We start from the raw sequence: 18,914 nt of genomic DNA, 5'->3' as shown, positions 1-18,914 counted from the left end.
CATATACCTGTTTAATGGAATACGGAGGTCATAATTTGCTGCAAGACTGGCATGATATCAAGTTTCACCATTTTCCACAAAATCCCAAGGACTTTCATATTTTTGATGAAAATGGTAATCACCATACACTTCTGCAGCACTTAGGTCAATGGGCTATATTCTCTACTTACTACTGCAAAATGAAAAGTAAATTAGAGGGGGCACATGTTAGTGATGTTTTAATTCCTTTTCCCTCCTTCAGGAGGTCTTACTGCTTCTCAGTCAGGTATTGTTTTCTTTGCAAACAACCCCTTCTCCCTAAAGACAGTTAAGTTTTGAGGTTTAATACCATAGATTTGTCTTCAAAAATGAACACTTCATGTGGAGTGTATTTTCAGATAATGCATGACAATTTATCAGCTTTTTCAAGCTCATTAGTAAAGCTCCTCATGCCATGCAGGGAATAAGAAAGAAAAACATGCTTCCATATCAGTTATGCACTGTTGGAAAAAACCTTTTCAAGTTTTCTTTCTCTTCACTTCTCTGACAGTACTCAACTTTCAGTGTGCTTATACATTTGCTCCAAAATGCCAGGATTAATTATTCAGTTATCTGCAGCTATCAGACTTTCAGGTTAAGTTCACTAAATTAATGTCTGCTCCCATGGCTATTAGTGAAAACTATTTAAACTAAAGAACAGACAAATAAATCTGGAAAATGGAAAAGATGCATCTGTCTACTTCCACATATACAGAAAACTACTGTGAGAGGGTGGAAGTCTCTACTGAAGGATGCTAATGTACAACTAATATTCATACTACCTCTGTGGTAAGTGTGCAGCCAACATCCCACTTGTAAACTAGAAAAAGTGATTCCTTGCAAATTACCACTAGAAAAAATTACTACTAATTCCAGATAAATACTGAAAATGGAAAGGGAACATGCTATTCCTAGGCTTTCACACATCTCTAACTGTTGAAACAAGAATTCCCGGGGTTTTGATGTTTCCTTCACGTAATGTTTCCACTGATTTTGTTTTTTTTTTAAAAAAAAGCTTGTTAAAATTTAGATAAAAGTTCTGTAATCCTAAGGTGAAGTTGCTGATGTTTTGACAGTTATGTTTGGAAATCAGGTGCAAGTTAAGAGCATGCAGACTTGACTTTCAGCCAGCACAATCCTTTCATAGAGTGGCAGGCTTTTCTCTTGTAAAGTGCCTACAGTCAAAAATCCTTAAATCAATATAAATAAATGCAAAAGTAACCCATTGCCTCCTATTTTGCTATTGGCAAGGTGGGAGCATGAGAGGTGAAATATCCCAGTGCTTTAGCAGGAGAAAATAAACACCAACAGAGGGAAGTGAATTATCTTAGGTGGGACTTCTCTCACTGAACTTAAGATGTCTACATCTCTCATCTTTAGAGGTTTACTCTTTAAATGCCTATAAACTTTCACTTTCCTTTATAGTTAGCAGAGAGAATAAGCATTTTACGGTTGCCTTCATCTAACCTATTTTAGATATCTATTTTTGGATTAGATAAAATTACTGTCTGGATGTGTTTATTTTTCTCTGATGATTAGAAAAGGAGCCTAGGGTGACTGGATCAGCTGTAGAATCTGTATTTGGTCAGGTGAATCCCTGCAGCCTACAACGGCCAAAATAACTATATAAGAACAGAAAACTAAGGAGTGTCTATATTACAGCATGTTGTGCTACTTATATAAAGCTCTCCAGTTCAAGGATAAAGAATCCTTGAAGCCAAATTAAATACTCCTTGTGCAGATATAAGCTCCTAAAACCGTCCAACAAATCTTTAGAATCTTAGCTTGAAAGATCAGGTTTTGCTCTGGAGATACTTAGAAACTGAATGGTGATAAACCAGAAACAAACACAGCCTATGCATTACTTACCCCTTTCCAAACCTACAATCTAATAAATAATTCCTTCAGAATCTCTTCTAAAGCTATACAATAAAAAAGTGACAGCAAGAGCTGCTGCTGTAAGAAAATATTTTCACTTAGGAAAAGAAAAACTTAAACAAACCTCTCTTTTCTACATGCATGCTTTGCTTCAGTGGCCATGACGGTATGTAATGGGCTCTGTTTGAAGAGCGCTGCTCGGATTTGCTGCACTTGGCTGTTCAGACAACCGGGTAAGTGGCATATCAGCAGGGAAGATAGTGAATGTGTAAAATGACATTCTGACTATGGTCATGGACTCTGTAAGAACAGGTGACAACAGCAGTGGCCAAATGGGGCTTTTCTGACTGAACTGAATATTTATCTTAACTGTAATTTTTACAAATTCCAGCAATGCTGAAAAAAAAGAAGTCTGTCAAATCCATGCAAATATGCATACAACTAGTTTATTTAGCACATCTATTCTGTCTTTCCTCCTGTAAAATCCCTACATATTCATGGTGAAAAACTGCTTGTGCAATGCAATATCTTTCAAAAACGTAGGAGCTTAAAACACAATTAAGCAATACTACTTATGAAACCTAACTACTTCTTAGTATTTTTTTAATGAAACAGTAATTACCTTTCAAATTAACATTACCCGTTACTCAGGTCTATAGTTATATTACATTATCTTTACATTTGAGAGGGGTAACAAGTTTCAAGCTTGTGCTGGAGTGAGGGATCAAATCTCAGCCTGCCTTCCAGCTTTATCTTCTATAGTTGTGGAAATTGCACAACATTAATACCATATGACTTTAGTGATACATCTTCACAGAAGACAAGAGGAATGTAAAAAGTTATTTCAGAAAAAAACTATACTTATTTCAAAGGATTTCTATGTCTTTAAATAAAACATTAAAATAACTGGATGTTAACATCTAAAGACAGCTTCCCACTACTACAAAATCTTTCAATAAATGTTCCCCATCCCTGTTTGGCTACTACACCTTTTAAACAACTTTTGTAATTAGGAAAGATATTAGAACAGTGGTTTTCAAGCTTTTCCATTTTATAATGAAGGGGTGGAGCCATTTAGAACCTTCAGATCCTTAGACTGCTGTACAGGTGTTACAAACCTAATCTTCGCACAAATCTTCATGGACATGTTTGAAGTGGCCCATGGTTTTCATGGATTGAAAACTTCTTGGCAACTGATTGTAAAATACATCCCAGTTAGAATGCATATGCTACTTTTTAAAAGAAAGGAAAATGCCTCAGAATACACTAAAAATCTCATGACGCTGGGCTGCAGGAAAGGCCCACAAGTGTTGTAACTTACAGGCAGCAGAGTGACTCCTGCCTGTCTTCAAGACATCAAAGCTTCAAAACGAAACACTTATTTCCTCCCTCTCATGCCCTCATTCTCTATAAAGTTCGGAAACAGGCCTGAAAGAGTTTTAAGCAAATGTTTCAGCACATTTTTCCCCAAAATGTACCAAGAAATATTTTCTCTCTGATTCTATGCAACTGGACTTTATAAGAAAAATTAAAAAGACAAAAATACCCCAGAAACTCAATATTCTAATCTGAAGCTAATGGCGATTTTACCTCCAGAAATACCACTATTTCTACATAATAACCAATGATCATGGTTGACATTCAGAGTGGGATGTTATACCAACTGATAAAGTTAGACATAGTAAGGAAAGGCTTTTATATAGATAGGTCTTTCCTTCTCCTACAGTCACCTTCACTTCTCTGCAGGAGATCTGCATGAAACATCAGCTGCATTAACTGTGTCCAGAGACAGAGACTCCAAGAACAGAAGTTCTGCCTTAAGAATCATAGAAAGATAATGCTGCTCAGAGACAACATTAATTTCCACTGCACATTCTGTAATCTCTTTCCACTGGTGTCTTACACACAGTGGTGATCCAAAAGCCAACAACTTGGCTTGCCATACCGCTACCTGGGAAAGGCTAGTTTCCTCCTGGATGCACCCATTGACCAGAGAAGGGGTAAAACGTAGACTGAGTAACTCTTACAAAACTGCTGTATTTTTAATTTAAAAAAAAAAATAAAAAAATTTAAATAACAGATTTAGAACTGTGCCATTTCCAAATGTCTGTGAAGCTGAACAACAACTGCTAGCAGTTTGCTTCCACCTTGTTTCTCCTTTTGAGCAAAAAGATGGTTAACACTTATATGTTGATACTATGCACGCTCTGATCCAAAAAAGGACTGCACACACAATGAAAATATACTAATATTATAGTAAAAATCTACTTTAAACCCCAATTGCAAACATCTTCAGGTTTGAGATTCCTCTGGAGCATTTCCAAGGAAAAGAGACAACTACAATAAATAAGGTGGGATGTTAGGTAATATCTAGAATGCATTGACTAGTTTTCATTAGATTTAAAATGTCATGCGAATACAGTATTAGAGGAAACAACACTAATTTTTTCTCTTGTGAAACATGACTTAATAAATGTGTGGAAACACGCAATAGAAAAGGGACCAGAAACAGAAAAAAATTACTATTTTCTATGTAGAAACCAGAAATATGCTAAAAACATTGTCAGAGGCCAATAATTTAAAGCAGGATCTCAGTGTAGAACATACGGTTAGCAACGCTCTATCACTTAGCTTTCAAGGTACAGCTATAGATTATATTCTTACAATTTAATTGAGCCACTGAACAACCCCTCGCTTTTTTGCTGAATAGAAAAAGTGACTTAATCGAGGCGGCAAACTGTTTTCCTTGTAATAGCATGCTAGGGCATTTCCAAGCACCTGCTCTGTTAAAATTACAGCCATGCTTTTATCACAGTACACTGCAACAACAACAACAAAAAAAAAAGGTGGGGGGGAAGATAACCTTCAGATACACACCCCACGCCCCATTACAGTGAGAAAACCTGCACAGTTTATTTCTGTCATATACCTCAAACCTCCAGAGACAGCTCCCCTAAAACAAAGTACATGCTGCTGAAGGATATACAAAGGGAAGGACCACAATGTTGTTACATATATGAAAGCAGAATGTAAAAACTGACAAGTTAACTCACTGTAAAAGAAAACATACTCCTGTGATTAACCTTTTATACCAGTTTTCCTTTTCTGCTTTAATCAGCACAAAAATTTACTGGACCTTAACTATTGTGTTTACTTCCTTATTGTGGAAAATGTGGATTTGCCTTTCAAATAAAATAAAACACTTTAAAAAAAACCAGAAGTAGCATGATGATCTCTTCCAGAAGTTAAAAGAATTTATTTTTCTTTAATTCAAAAGCTTTAAATCTTAGTGAAATGGGCCACAGTGGAAAAGACCTTTAATATATTACTGCACCTTATAAATAGTAAATGATGTCGTTTGAGGTCAAGGAAAGAAATACTGCAATCCTATATCAACTGTGCATAAAGGATGCTGGAAGTTTCATATTCCTTACTCCTCCTTTCCTTTTCACTCTTTAATCTAAAAAGAAGCTTTATTTATAGCTTGTCTCAGAAGACCCTCCTGAAACATCTCTTAAAGGTATTTTCAGATGTATTTAATAATTTAACTTCTGCTTATATTTGACAAACTAAGAAAATATTGAAGAATCCTCCTAAAAGAAAAAAGTTTCCTAAAACAACAAAAGATCTATGGTTTGGATTGTCACTTATCTACAAAAACCTGCAGGATACTTTAAAAACTTGCACTTTTCATTTTATAAAGTACACAATCTCTCATCTTGGCTTATTTTTATAATAAATCATTACATACATTTTCTTTTAAAAATAGCAATTTCTGTAATTGTAAAACTTTTTTTTTTCTTTTTCAGTGCAGATTCTTGCTTGGCAGTAATGGGGGTGTACTACCTCTCCTCTCAATATAGGGAAAATGATTGCTGTACTGCTGCCAAAATCAATTTTGTCTGTAATAAGGGTAGCTACTGGATGATCTGTTTGAACTATCCAAATGAATGACAGACATGAGAGTGATTTGTGTGGCTATCCACAGCTATTTTAAATTAAATTGGCACTGGGGGAAATGCTGTGTACCCAACTCTGTTTCCCATACACTACATATTGATAACTGGTTCCCATGAAGATCTCATACTTGCATAATCAAACCAAGAACCAGGAATAAAACCTCCCTGACTTGCATCTGACAATGACAACTCCCTTCCATTCCAGAAAGAGATGCAGTCACGGACATCCCAAAAGATGAGACCTCATCCTAAAGCAGCTACAGGTCTTCTTTCCCCTCACGGTACCTGAGGAAAGGAAAGGGAAATGGCCTCTGAGTTTCTCTGCATACACTTTGTACCCTTCTTCTGGCAGTTCTATTTTCTGACATCTGTTTAAGTCTTCTCATCCATCTAAACGCAGTGAAGAAATATCCTGCAAGCAATTATAAATCTTTCACATCAAATAAGCCTCAAATGCTCAAATTGAGAAAGCTTAATATAAATATTTTATTGTGGATATTTGAGGTGAGAGCAAAAGAACCATTCATAGATAATACTGTCAAGATAGAACAGAGACAGAAAGACTATGAAAAAGTGCACATGCATAACAGGATTGTTAAAAGTTTGGTTCTTGCTACAAAAAGAGGAATTCTGTAAAGTTTAGCATACGTAACTATGGTCACAGTACAAATCCCTCATAATTCCCAGTCACACCTGCACACACTGATTCAGTGTGAGGCTGAAGTACTGCACGCAGAGCATCAGCTTCCTTATGAGAGTGGGAGAGGCAGGAGCTCCCACTCCTGAGGTTTTATCTAATCTGCAGTAAGTAAATGACCCTGCCAGCAACCTGCAACATGGGTAATTTCACTCCTTGATAAACTCATGGAAGAAAAATCCACTGAGTGCTATTAATTGTAAAATTCCTATGTCTGCATGAGACATCTCTAAGTCACAGATCACTAGAGGCAGAACAGTACTGTCAGAGAAGCATCATGTGTATTTGCCCTGTTCACACCTCCTCCTGTGGCACGCTGCTACTGGCCAGAGATGGAGCCCACGGTCTGCACCACTTCTGGTATTTAGTTTTTCTTCAAAAAATATTGCTACTTAACTAAGAAGCTTGAGTTCTACTGAAGTCCCAATGCCTACATGGTGGGATGGCATTAAATAGTGGACACAACAACATAGTCACTAGTTTAGCCACAGATTGTGACTTAGAAAAAAAGACTAATACATGAAATGAAAAGCAAATTAATATTCTATATGCAGCCACAACAGCAGAGACTAATCAGACTGTTAGTCCATTAGTAAAACCACAAGGTTTCACTCCAGCAGCTCTGAAACAGTAATGGGTTTTCCCATGAAAACTTGAAAGAAAAGGTGAAAAAAGGTTTGTGTGGTATGATGGAAAGGAATGCCAGACACAGCTTTGGTCAAACATTCCCATTAAATATTTTCCCATTACCCCCTGGGTTCATTCACAGGCCAACTGCACTGGCTATTTACCAAAGAGGTTTAAGATAATGTTTACTGATCTTTAGTGTTTTTCAATTTTCTAACCTTACCAGCATACCTTTTTAAAAACCCTCGTGAAATTAAAAACATAATGCATTAATAGTTTGTTTTCTCTTCACAGTAGGTATTCTGATTATATACGTCCTACCACTAAAGTGGTATACAATTGCCCTCAAAAAGTCCTATTATTATTTTCATTTTACACTTGAAATAAATGACTAATGATACCCTTTTGCTTCAGCAATTTGGACTAAATCCAACTGAAAACACTGAAATTATTTTAATGAGGAATGAGAGCAGATCAAGCTCATTGCAGAGACAGATATTGGTGTATTTGTGCTTTTACTACACATATTGGCATAGTGTAACTTCATCTACACAATGCCTAAAAAAACCCCAAAAATAGAAAATTGAAGTTACATACTTAAGCTCTGGAAAATGTACAAAAGGAAAAGAATGATTTTTAGTTACAGAAGACAAACTGAAGTCCTAGACAACACTGTGTGTTTATCTTTAATTACAACTTAATGCTATCTGCATTTTTGAGAGAGTATAAGGAAAAATGGAAACTAGGAAAGTAGTCTGTAGAAAGCAAGCAATTACTGCACTGCTGAAAAAATGCTGTGGTAAGCTACACACAAGATATTAATCTACCAATTTATAGGCCAATGATCTTTCCAACAAACTGCATGTACTGCTTACAAAATGCAAAAGCCAGCTTCTTGAAAATTCATTTGGTTTTAGCATGTCTTTATACATTTATATTTCATCAAACACTGCAATTTGAGAACAAGAACAGAACACTAATGAAAAAGCAAAAAATACAAACAATAGAAAGATCTTGAAAAAATACACTGCTTTTATTTTATAACACCACTTATAGTAATCCTTATTCTCTTAGATTCAAGTTGATATGCTTATCTGTGCTGTTCTTAGATGTGTAGCATTGAAGCTGAGAGCTAGACAGACTGATTGTAGAGGTATTATTAGTGCTGACTCGCTGAAAAATCATGTCATATAATCAGCATTTATAAATCTCAACTCTTTACCTATTTTCCATTATTTTCATTCAATCCATTATATTCAAAGCAGGAGAATGACAGTCTTAAATTTTTTTAACTACAAATGAAGAAAAACAGCAGCACTAAAACTCTATAGACAAAAGTGATTTACTACAGTCTTAAAAAGTACCATAAAAATATCACCACCTGTACAAATTTACAGTATGAAATTATGAACCTGCTGAGATTTGTACATACACTTATAATTTTACACGAGTGGCCCCAGTGAAGTCGCTTACTGACCCCTAACTTTGTTTTTCCAACAATTTCCTACTGTTGGTTCTCAGCTCCACATCTCTTTTGCATTTTAAAGCAGAAGAACAGAAATACACCTCTCAATTCCAAGAGAAACTGATGGCAGAACAATCTTTTCTGGACTCTCCGGTAGCATCATCTACCTCAGCAGGTAACAGTACCCTCTATTTCAGAGAATTAAAGAACAATTTTTCTGGGAGACAAAGTTAGCAAATGAAAATTATATTTCCTTTGAATGCAAAACAGAGGTTGGTGAGCAAAAATTCTCACTATTTAATGTCTTTTGGAAATACAGGATCCACCATTGACAAGGTTCTCATTCTTGCAGTCTTAAAGCTCAAGTGAAGTTTCTGTACACTGTTACATTCTTCACCACCACTAAATGGAGATGCCGTCCTGTCCACACCCAGACACTTAGCTCTGAGGATTCAAAAGTCATCATAAATGGAATTGCTAAGCTATTTTGCTTCCTGTGCCTAAGGACAGGAAAGGTCCTACAAGAACCTACCTCTCACACTTTATCTTATGCAGTTGTTTTCTCTGTCATGAAGTTTCAGAGGGGATACTGAGGCATTCATGTTTTGTCTCAGAAAAAGGTTATAAATACTTGGTTATAATATTTGTATCAGAAAATAAAAATCCACTAGAAAGGCTCATGAGTTAAGTTGAGGTTTGGTATGTTCCATAGGAGAAAAATTTAAAATCCAATTTATATTATCTTTGGAGAAATTCTTTAGTACTAAATGAAACTTCCAATGTCCAATGAAAATGTACTTAGAATACATGTTTAAAATAAAACCAGAGGGTTTTCTCCTCCTTTCTGCTTTGACATGAATTCTGAATTTTCAGTTTGCAAGACTCCTGCCACAAAAATCATGGATAAAACAAATTCATCCATAAGCAGATTTTGCTTTAGGATGAATTAGAAGAGAAAATGGGATTTGAAAAGTAAACACAAATATAAATGCTGTATAAATTATCTCCAGCACACTGTTTTGGTCTGCTGTCCCAGGAAAGACCGCTGTGCTGGGTTAAGAAAAGTGCAGAAGGAGAAAATACCCTGAAACAAAGCAATGAAGTTGCTATCTGACTGACTGCAAAAACTAATGGGAGGTAAGCATACCTTGCCATACTTAAGCAATGGCAATTCTGTTTGAAGATTTGACCCTGTTGTTTGTTACAATTTATAAGCCTGCGTGTACTCCTCAAGAGTGAAACGGCCTTTTTTCAACTCTGTTATTAAGCTTTTTCCTTCTGTACAAGGGAATAGCTAGGCAGTTCATGTCATACACAGACTCTTCTGTATTACAGATTCAAAATTTTAGGTTTCCATATTATTCCATTATTCTCTCCATATGGTTAGAATGGTATTTCTGATGGAGGATTCTTAATGATGCCTTCTTTTTGCCATGAAATTGTTGCATTTACACAAGCTAGAGCCCACTGAAATAATTCTATAGTAATCACAAGTCTAGTTTCAAGGACAAGTAGAAGTTTTGTCACAATATGGTATTTCATCATGAAAACTGGTGGAGTAAAGAGCATAAACTAGTAAGATTTTTAGGATTCATGCCACACTTGACCGATCTAGAAGGGTTCACATAAATCCTTGAGAAATGCAGTGGTAGCACCAAAGCAGGGATCTCCTAGTGCATAAACACCTGTCCCAAGATTATCTTTTTTTTTTAACTGAAAGAAAAATAGCACCTACTGAGGCCACTCTACCTCTGCCCCTTAAATATCGAGTAGAAAAATTACAGTAGTGTTAGTAACTCATTACCTGTATGAGGGGGGAAAAAAGCATATGATTAAGATTTAATTTATATTTTGAATATTTGACAAAAGAAAACTAAAATACATACCGCATCTGTAACTTCTATCTCATACAACTTCTGGAACGTCTCCCGATAAAAGAAAAAAAGCTTCCCACTGCCACCACCTTTCTTAACAGAGGTGCCTGTGACCAGTATTTTATCATCTGGGCTGAAACAACAATCTGTCCTGTTGAAGAAAACAAATCATTATTCTGGGCAAAGCAATAATTAATGTACAGGGAACTTATATATAAATTGCACTCCTTAAAAATAATCCTTTCTATTTGTTAATCCTTTCAAGACAAAGCTTTGAAAAATCTTTTGCCAGCTGTCAACTATTACTATAGTTATTAGACACAGTTCACATGTACAATTACAGCTGTGCACAGAATCTGCAAAACTGGCAGATCCAAGAAAAATCCTCCTCCCAACAAAATTATACTCCGCTCAAAAGTCTAGTAAACTTTTCAACATAAGAAACAAACAGAAAAGTATTTTCAAATCTGATTACCACCATAAAAATAAATCAATCATGAAATCTGTTTTTGCTGATAATACATTCTTCAGTGATGCAAGTCAGTGTGTTTATAAAGTAGCCAAAAATATTTGTTTTTTTACTTTTCCTCTGTGCTACAAACTGCAGTCAAGATTGAGCTGTCGAAGAACTGCCTTTCTAAGATCTTATTTCAAAAGAATAAATTGTCCTTAGAGTTGGATTTGGCTGTGCTACAGTGATAGAAATGCAGGTAATACCAATAAAAATATTAAATACAATACTTAGCACTGTGTAGTACAACACAGTATTTTAGTACCAAAGAATGCTGTCATCAGCACATCTAACATCATAACCTGAATTCATACCATGCACATTCATGTTATGTCTACTTTTCAATTTTTTTATTAATCATAGACCAAATAAGAATGAGGAGTACTTATATAGATCATTACACAAACATAAGGCAATGAACTGGCCTCTACCTGAAAAGTTGCTAATCTAATCGGACATAAGACATATGAGGCTGCAAAATAGAATAAAAGAAGCAAAGCTAGCTATGAATTATCACACAAACGAGATCTTTTAAAGAAATGTGAAGTACTAAACCAGACAAGAATCTGCATGGCACAGTCCTCCCAGTGCAGTCCTTTCTGCACAGGTGTGGACCTAGTGAGAACTGAGGAAGAGAACTCTGGCAGACCCCATCCTGCTCATCCAACTATTGGTATTTCTACTAGCTGGAGTAAGTTAGATACTTACATTGGAAAGAAGCTGGGCAGTCTTTCTGCTGAATTAAGAGGCTTTTTAAATTGTCTAATATCCCATATCTTTAAAGTATCATCTCCTATGAAACAAAAGGGATGAAGGTTAGCAATAAAGATTTTAAGTCAAGAATTCAGATGTGCAGAAAATTCGTCCTCTAATTCGGACACAAAAAGAACAGAGTGATATGGTAGAAGCATTCAAAATGGGGATGACTATGAAAGTGCAAGAATAAGAAGTTCCATCTGCTGCACTCCAGTTGATCAGAAACCTCTCCTTGGTGGCTCAACTCCATCATGGCAATCCCTCCTGCCAAGAACCATTACCCACAGTGGAATCGGGTTCCCTGAATACATTTATTCTGTGTGTGTGAGCGTTGGTGCTTTGCTACTACGAGTAAATTTAACTTCTAAGATATCAGAAGAAATTAAAAAACTAAACAAATTTTACATGTCTGATTTCCACCTGCCCTGAAAAAATGATCAGGAAGAATGGAAGGCACATGAAGTCTTCCCCCTTCTTTAGGAGGCAAACCACAACAAACTGCAATCTCAGTACAGAGAACAGGCCCTGGAATCAGTCAGAAATCCTTGGGGAAAGGGGAGAAGGGAAGCAAGTGAACCGACACTTTTCACACCCCTTCACACCACCTTTGGCCATAAAAGCCAAAATTGAGGTTATAGCAAGACATTTATAGCAATTCTCATCTGTGTTTGATAAACATGATGTGACTGTAGGCCAGTAAAAGTCAGGCTGTTTATTCCTTTTTCGAAAAGTTATGGCATATTAACAAAGTGAGAACATGAGGGAAAAAAAAAAGAGATTAGTTAGTTATTCTCAGAGATCTACACCTCTGCTGATCATCCCTCTGGGATACATATTTCCAGCATGAGACGAGCTACAGAATTTGAGATTTGAAGCACCTCACTTGGACACCTAGACATCTCATTGCATTTGACATCAGTGCCTCAGTGCTTCCAGGGGTGAAGAGAAGGACTTTCAAACAACAATTCTCTTTAAAAATATCCAGAGATTAATTTTAGACAAAAGGTTACAAAATCTTCCTGACCTTGGAGGAAAAGGAGGCAAGTGACTGGTAATCCACAGACCTGCTTGCTTCCAAAGCAGAAACCTTGCAGGGAAGTAATTTTATTGTCTAAAAATATTTTGTGGATTCACAGCCTTTGAGATCAAGAGCTTAAAGGAGGCCTTGGAAATAATTTTTTTAAAAAAAGAAAAAGTAACATGCTGTAACAAAAGAAATCAAGGCCAGCAGTACTCTTTATAGAGAAAGCAGTAACGTGTGACCTCATACATCATGTATGTTTATATTAAAGACTAGGATAACTCCTTACTACAAAATATTTTTTAAAAGCGGACAACTTAGATAAATGATGTCTAGAGCAGAGTATATTTCTGTTCATTGGGAAGCTCAAAAATGACAAGAAAGAAAAATGTTGAGTTCCTATTTTGGGAAAATCTGTTTTGTTATTGTTCCCCAGTAGACTCCATCCCAGGCACTTCAAAGCATTTGGTCTTTTAATGTGAACCCTCCCTTTTGCCTCCGACCCGCAACAAAAAAATGCTTATCGGCAAGATGTTATATCTAAAGCACCAGCACGTTATAAATATATGCAAAGGATACCATTTGGCCACTCTGCATATCTGCTGGATAGGGACAGACTTAAGGCTAGCAGCCAAGGCTGTTCTGTTCCCAATGGAATGAGCCTTGACATGATCTTCAAGCTGTAGTCCTGCCAGGCTATAGCAGGAGAGATGCAGGCAGACATTTAGCTATAGCTCTCCCACTAAAAAGAAAATGTAATCTGCTGGTTTAAAAAGTTAGAAGACTCTAGAAGGACTCAAAAAGTTGTGGTTAATTGCAAATAAACATTGTCTTACACTGTGCAGAAATAGATGATTAAATATTTGGAAAGGGAGAAATGCTAGTCGAACGACTTGGCCAATGCTGTGAAACTCTTACCGTCATTAAGAATTTCCTCAAATTCACTTTTTCTAATTAAAATTTTCTGTGTTGCAAATACAATATTGTTTCCTGAATCTAATCTGCATTTGGAGTTGAATTCACTGTCACTAAGAGAACAGACATGTTAACTTTCAAAAATACCAGGGATTTTTTCCAGTAGGATCCTTCCATCAATGCTTAAGGGGCTCCTTTACAAGAGCTGTAGCAGTACTGATCTATTTTTAATTACTTTGTATACAGACAAAGAGAGTTATGCTTAAACAAAAACATATTAACAGAATTTGTGCGGTTCAGTATGAAGCATCTAAAATAGTTCACTCAGATCTTTCAGGTTTTTTCTTGATGGCAGACTTCTCCAAAGCCTGGCAGGATTATTTAAAGCTTTTATAGTATTTTTAGTAGCATTTCAAACTCTGTTTTTCGCCATTTCAGTGAGAAAGATACCAATAAACAGGCTCTAGTTTGATACGATCAGGTCAGACACCATTATGCCAATGGTATCGAGCACTGGATTTATCAAGAGGTAACAATTAGAAAAAGTCCTTGGTGAGCCAGAAGAGGCATTTTGCAAATTGCTTTTAGTCAAAATAAGGCCAATGCACTGATACTACAAAGATTTTATCTGGTGGTTTGTTTTTTCTTTTTTTCTTTTCAGAGGATACTGACCAGGAACACAAGTACATGGATGCAAATGGGTCCAAAAGAAACAAAAGTGCTGCCGAAAACATAAAAAGGTCAGCAACACCCTTCAAGAAGCTCCTATTTTAAACAGGGAGCTCTGTGTTGAAAGCAAAGCTCAAACACAAATATTCACAGAGGTCACTGGGGAAAGCAGAGTGTGCTGGTTTGGCTGAGAAGGGGTTAATTCTCTTCACTGCAGTGCCTGTGGTGGTCAGGGACCTTTCCAGCTTTCCATGCTCTGCAGCGAGGGCAGGAGGCTGGGAGGGGCGGGGCCACGGCCGGGACAGCTGACCCCGACTGGCCAATGGCAGGTTCCTTCCATGCCATGTGACCCCATGGCCAGTATATTAAAGGGGGCAGCTGGTGCCCAGGGCACAGTTGTGGCTTGGGGATTGGTAGTGCCAGGTTAGTGAGTGGCTGCATCATGTGCGGTTTGTTTTGGTGGTCCATTCCCCTTTCCCCCCGGGGTTTTATGCCTCTCATTGTTTTCCTTCCCATTGCATTTTTGTTGTTGTTGCTTTTAATTATTAAACTGTTCTTATCTCAACCCACGAGCGTTACCCTTCTGATTATCTCTCCCATCCCACTGGTGGAGAAGTGAGCAAGCGGCTGTGTGGGGCTGAGTTGCCTGCTAAACCACAACAGTCTTTTTTGGCACCCAATGTGGGGTATGAGCGTTCTTGATAATAACAGCTGCTGGTCACAGCACCATGTTCTTGTTTTTGCAGTTTGTGTTAAAGATTGGTGTTGGTTTGTTTAGTCTGCTGTGTTCTGCTGTGATAAGTAACATTTTGCCTAAAAGATTTGTTATGCAAACACTGGTTTTTAGCTTTATCTGGTATTTGGGGTTATTTCTGAAACCATTACTGTACTTTGGATGCCACCTTGTTGAGGCAATTAGCAATTATACCTCCTCCTCTGAGAGTTTTTATATGGAGGAAATACAGAATGGTATCTTTGCAACTTGCTTCTATGATGTCTCTGCCTCTATTACAACAACCTTTTTGTATCTTGAACATCCTTGGGTGGTTAAGATATACTTACTGTTAGTTTTTGGGCATGTTGTTTTGGTTTTGACTAAGCAACTTAAGAATATCACCCAGAAATCTGCCCCAAGGCTTGACAGTTACAAGTGGCAGGGCATGTGGGATAGCATGGGCAAATACCTAGGGCAGTGGGCACCCTCAGTGTTTTGGAGTTTCACCCCCAAACAAGTGCAGAATCCTGAAAAACTAGTAGAATATTTGGAGAAAGTACGTTGTTATGCTGGGAACTCCAGAGAGACACAGATCACTGCAACGTGCTGGGGCCTGGCCCATGTGTACTGAGCCCTGCTCAACAGTATTCAGTGCCCCCAAGGGGAAGAGAAGGTCTCTGGATTGAAATGCAAAGTGACTGGCACTGTAGTCACTCCAGCCCTGAGGACAGGCACTGCAGCCACTCAAACCCCCAGGACAAGCACTGCAGCCACTCAAACCCCCACCGCAGGTACTGGAGCTGGCTCAGAGAATCAACCCGTATCAGTTGCCCCCATACACAAGAAGAAACCTTGGAAGCGGACATCAACTCGTTTAGAACGGGATGATGAAAAAGCAGGGCCATCACGAGGAGAGTAGGAAGAAGTCATAAATGAAATAGAGACCACCCGATCCCTGTCCTTGAGCAAGTTGAGAGATATGCGAAAAGATTTCAGCTGTCGTTCAGGTGAGCACATTGTCACCTGCCTGCCCCAATGCTGGGATAACGGGGCCAGTAGCCTGGAACTAGAGGGAAAAGAAGCCAAACAACTGGGTTCCCTTTCTGGGGAAGGGGACAAAGTAATTGGAAAAGGGACACAAGCCCTCAGCCTCTGGAGGTGACTCCTGTCCGGAGTGAAGGAAAGGTATCCCTTCAAGGAAGATATTGTGTGTTGCCTAGGAAAATGGACAACCATGGAGAAAAGCATTCAGTATCTAAGGGAATTAGCTGTGCTTGAGATGATTTATGTTGACCTGGATGATCAACAGTCATCCAAAGATCCAGATGAAGCCGAGTGCACACGACCCATGTGGTGGAAGTTTGTACAGAGCGCACCATCCTCGTATACAAACTCGTTGGCAGTAGTGTCCTGCAAAGGGGACGAGGCACCAACAGTGGTGGAGGTGATTGATAGACTTTGGGATTACGAAACAAATATCTCTTCCTCGCTAGTCTCTGCTGTGGAGAAACTATCCCGAGAGGTCCAGCCACTCAGAGAAGGTATGTCCTGCTCCCCACCTCTACAGAGTAGTGTCTCAGCTGTTAGGAATAAGCATCCTTTGGCTCAAAGGAGGGGATGCACACCACGGGCCACCCTATGGTTCTACCTGCGTGACCACAGAGAGGACATGAGGAGGTGGGATGGCAAGCCTACCTCGACCCTAGAGGCACAGGTACGTGAGCTGCAAGGAAGAACAATCACTCAGGGAGGTTATTCCAGGAAAGCTGCTGCTCCAATTTCCAGTGAGCAGGTCCCCAGACAGAGAAGTAGAAGCACTGATATTATTTCTGAGCTTAATAGAGAGACTCTTGATTCACATTTACAGGAAGTGAGTTATGACTGCCATGATCAAGACTAGCGGGGCCCTGCCTCCAGCCAGTTGGAGGAAAGGGATAACTGGGCTTACTGGACTGTGTGGATCCGATGGCCTGGCACGTCCAACCCACAGGAGTATAAAGCTTTAGTGGACACCGGTACACAATGCACCCTAATGCCATCAAACTATATAGGGGCAGAACCCATCAGCGTTGCTGGAGTGACAGGGGGATCCCAAGAGCTAACTGTATTGGAGGCCAAAGTGAGCCTAGCTGGGAATGAGTGGCAAAAGCACCCCGTCGTGACTGGCCCGGAGGCTCCGTGCATCCTTGGCATAGACTACCTCAGGAGAGGGTATTTCAAGGACCCAAAAGGGTACAAGTGGGTTTTTGGTGTAGCTACCTTGGAGATGGAGGAAATTAAACAGCTGTCTACCTTGCCTGGCCTCTCGAAGGACCCCTCTGTTGTGGGGCTGCTGACGGTCAAAGAACAACGGGTGCCGATTGCCACCACAACGGTGCATTGGCGGCAATATTGCACCAACCGAGACTCCCTGATTCCCATCCATGAGCTCATTCACCAACTGAGGAGCCAAGGAGTCATCAGCAAGACCCACTCAGCCTTTAACAGTCCCATATGGCCAGTGCGGAAATCTAACGGAGAGTGGAGGCTAACAGTAGACTATCGTGGCCTGAATGAAGTCACTCCACCATTGAGTGCTGCTGTGCCAGACATGCTAGAACTTCAATACGAACTGGAGTCCAAGGCAGCCAAGTGGTATGCCACCATTGACATTGCTAATGCATTCTTCTCAGTCCCTCTGGGAGCAGAGTGCAGGCCACAGTTTGCTTTCACTTGGAGGGGCGTCCAGTACACCTGGAATCGACTGCCCCAGGGGTGGAAACACAGCCCTACCATGTGCCATGGACCGATCCATAATGCACTGGAACAGGGAGAAGCTCCACAACACCTTCAGTACGTCATCGTGTGGGGCAACACAGTGGAAGAAGTTTTTGAGAAAGGTAAGAAAATAGTCCAAATCCTTCTGAAAGCTGGCTTTGCCATAAAACAAAGTAAGGACAAGGGACCCGCACAAGAGATCCAGTTCTTAGGAATCAAATGGCAAGATGGATGTCACCAGATCCCAATGGATGTGATCAACAAAATAGCAGCCATGTCTCCACCAACTAGCAAAAAGGAAACACAAGTTTTTTAGGGGCTGTGGGGTTTTGAAGAATGCATATTCCAGATTACAGTCTGATTGTAAGCCCTCTCTATCAAGTGACCCGGAAGAAGAATGATTTCAAATGGGGCCCTGAGCAACAACAAGCCTTTGAACAAATTAAACAGGAGATAGTCCATGCAGTAGCCCTTGGGCCAGTCCGGGCAGGACAAGATGTAAAGAATGTGCTCTACACCACAGCCGGGGAGAATGGCCCTACCTGGAGCCTCTGGCAGAAAGTACCAGGGGAGATCTGAGGTTGACCCCAAGGGTTTTGGAGTTGTGGATACAGAGGATCCAAGGCCACTATACTCCAACTGAAAAAGAGATATTGGCAGCATATGAAGGGGTTCGAACTGCTTCAGAAGTGGTTGGTACTGAAGCACAGCTCCTCCTGGCACCCCAATTGCCAGTGCTGGGATGGATGTTCAAAGGAAACATCCCCTCTACACACCATGCAACTGATGCTACATGGAGTAAATGGGTTGCACTGATCACCCAGCAGGCTTGAGTAGGTAACCCGAGTCGCTCAGGAATCTTGGAAGTGATCATGGATTGGCCAGAAGGCAAAGATTTTGGATTATCAGCAGAGGAGGAGGTGACACGTGCTGAAGAAGCCCCACTGTATAACAAACTGCCAGAAGATGAGAAGCAATATGCCCTGTTCACTGGTGGGTGCTGTCGCCTTGTGGGAAAGCACCGGAGATGGAAGGCTGCTGTATGGACTCCT

The 18,914-nt window shown here is 39.3% G+C and overlaps 1 protein-coding gene across 3 annotated transcripts in view; it reads right to left on the bottom strand.

The window, feature by feature from the left end:
* WDR70 (WD repeat domain 70) overlaps positions 1-18,914 on the bottom strand; it is a 153,450-nt gene that overhangs the window by 19,338 nt on the left and 115,198 nt on the right. For all 3 annotated transcript variants that reach the window (XM_064439032.1, XM_064439030.1, XM_064439031.1), the window contains exons 12-13: positions 11,738-11,822; positions 10,531-10,669 (exon numbers count right to left, since the gene is read on the bottom strand). In XM_064439032.1, coding sequence (XP_064295102.1) covers positions 10,531-10,669; positions 11,738-11,822 — 224 coding nt within the window. The remainder of the gene's footprint in view (positions 1-10,530; positions 10,670-11,737; positions 11,823-18,914) is intronic.

The sequence above is a fragment of the Phalacrocorax carbo genome, chromosome Z (genome assembly GCF_963921805.1).
Source record: "Phalacrocorax carbo chromosome Z, bPhaCar2.1, whole genome shotgun sequence".
NCBI classification, from domain to species: Eukaryota; Metazoa; Chordata; class Aves; order Suliformes; family Phalacrocoracidae; genus Phalacrocorax; species Phalacrocorax carbo.
This window is presented reverse-complemented; position numbering and strand designations above follow the sequence as displayed.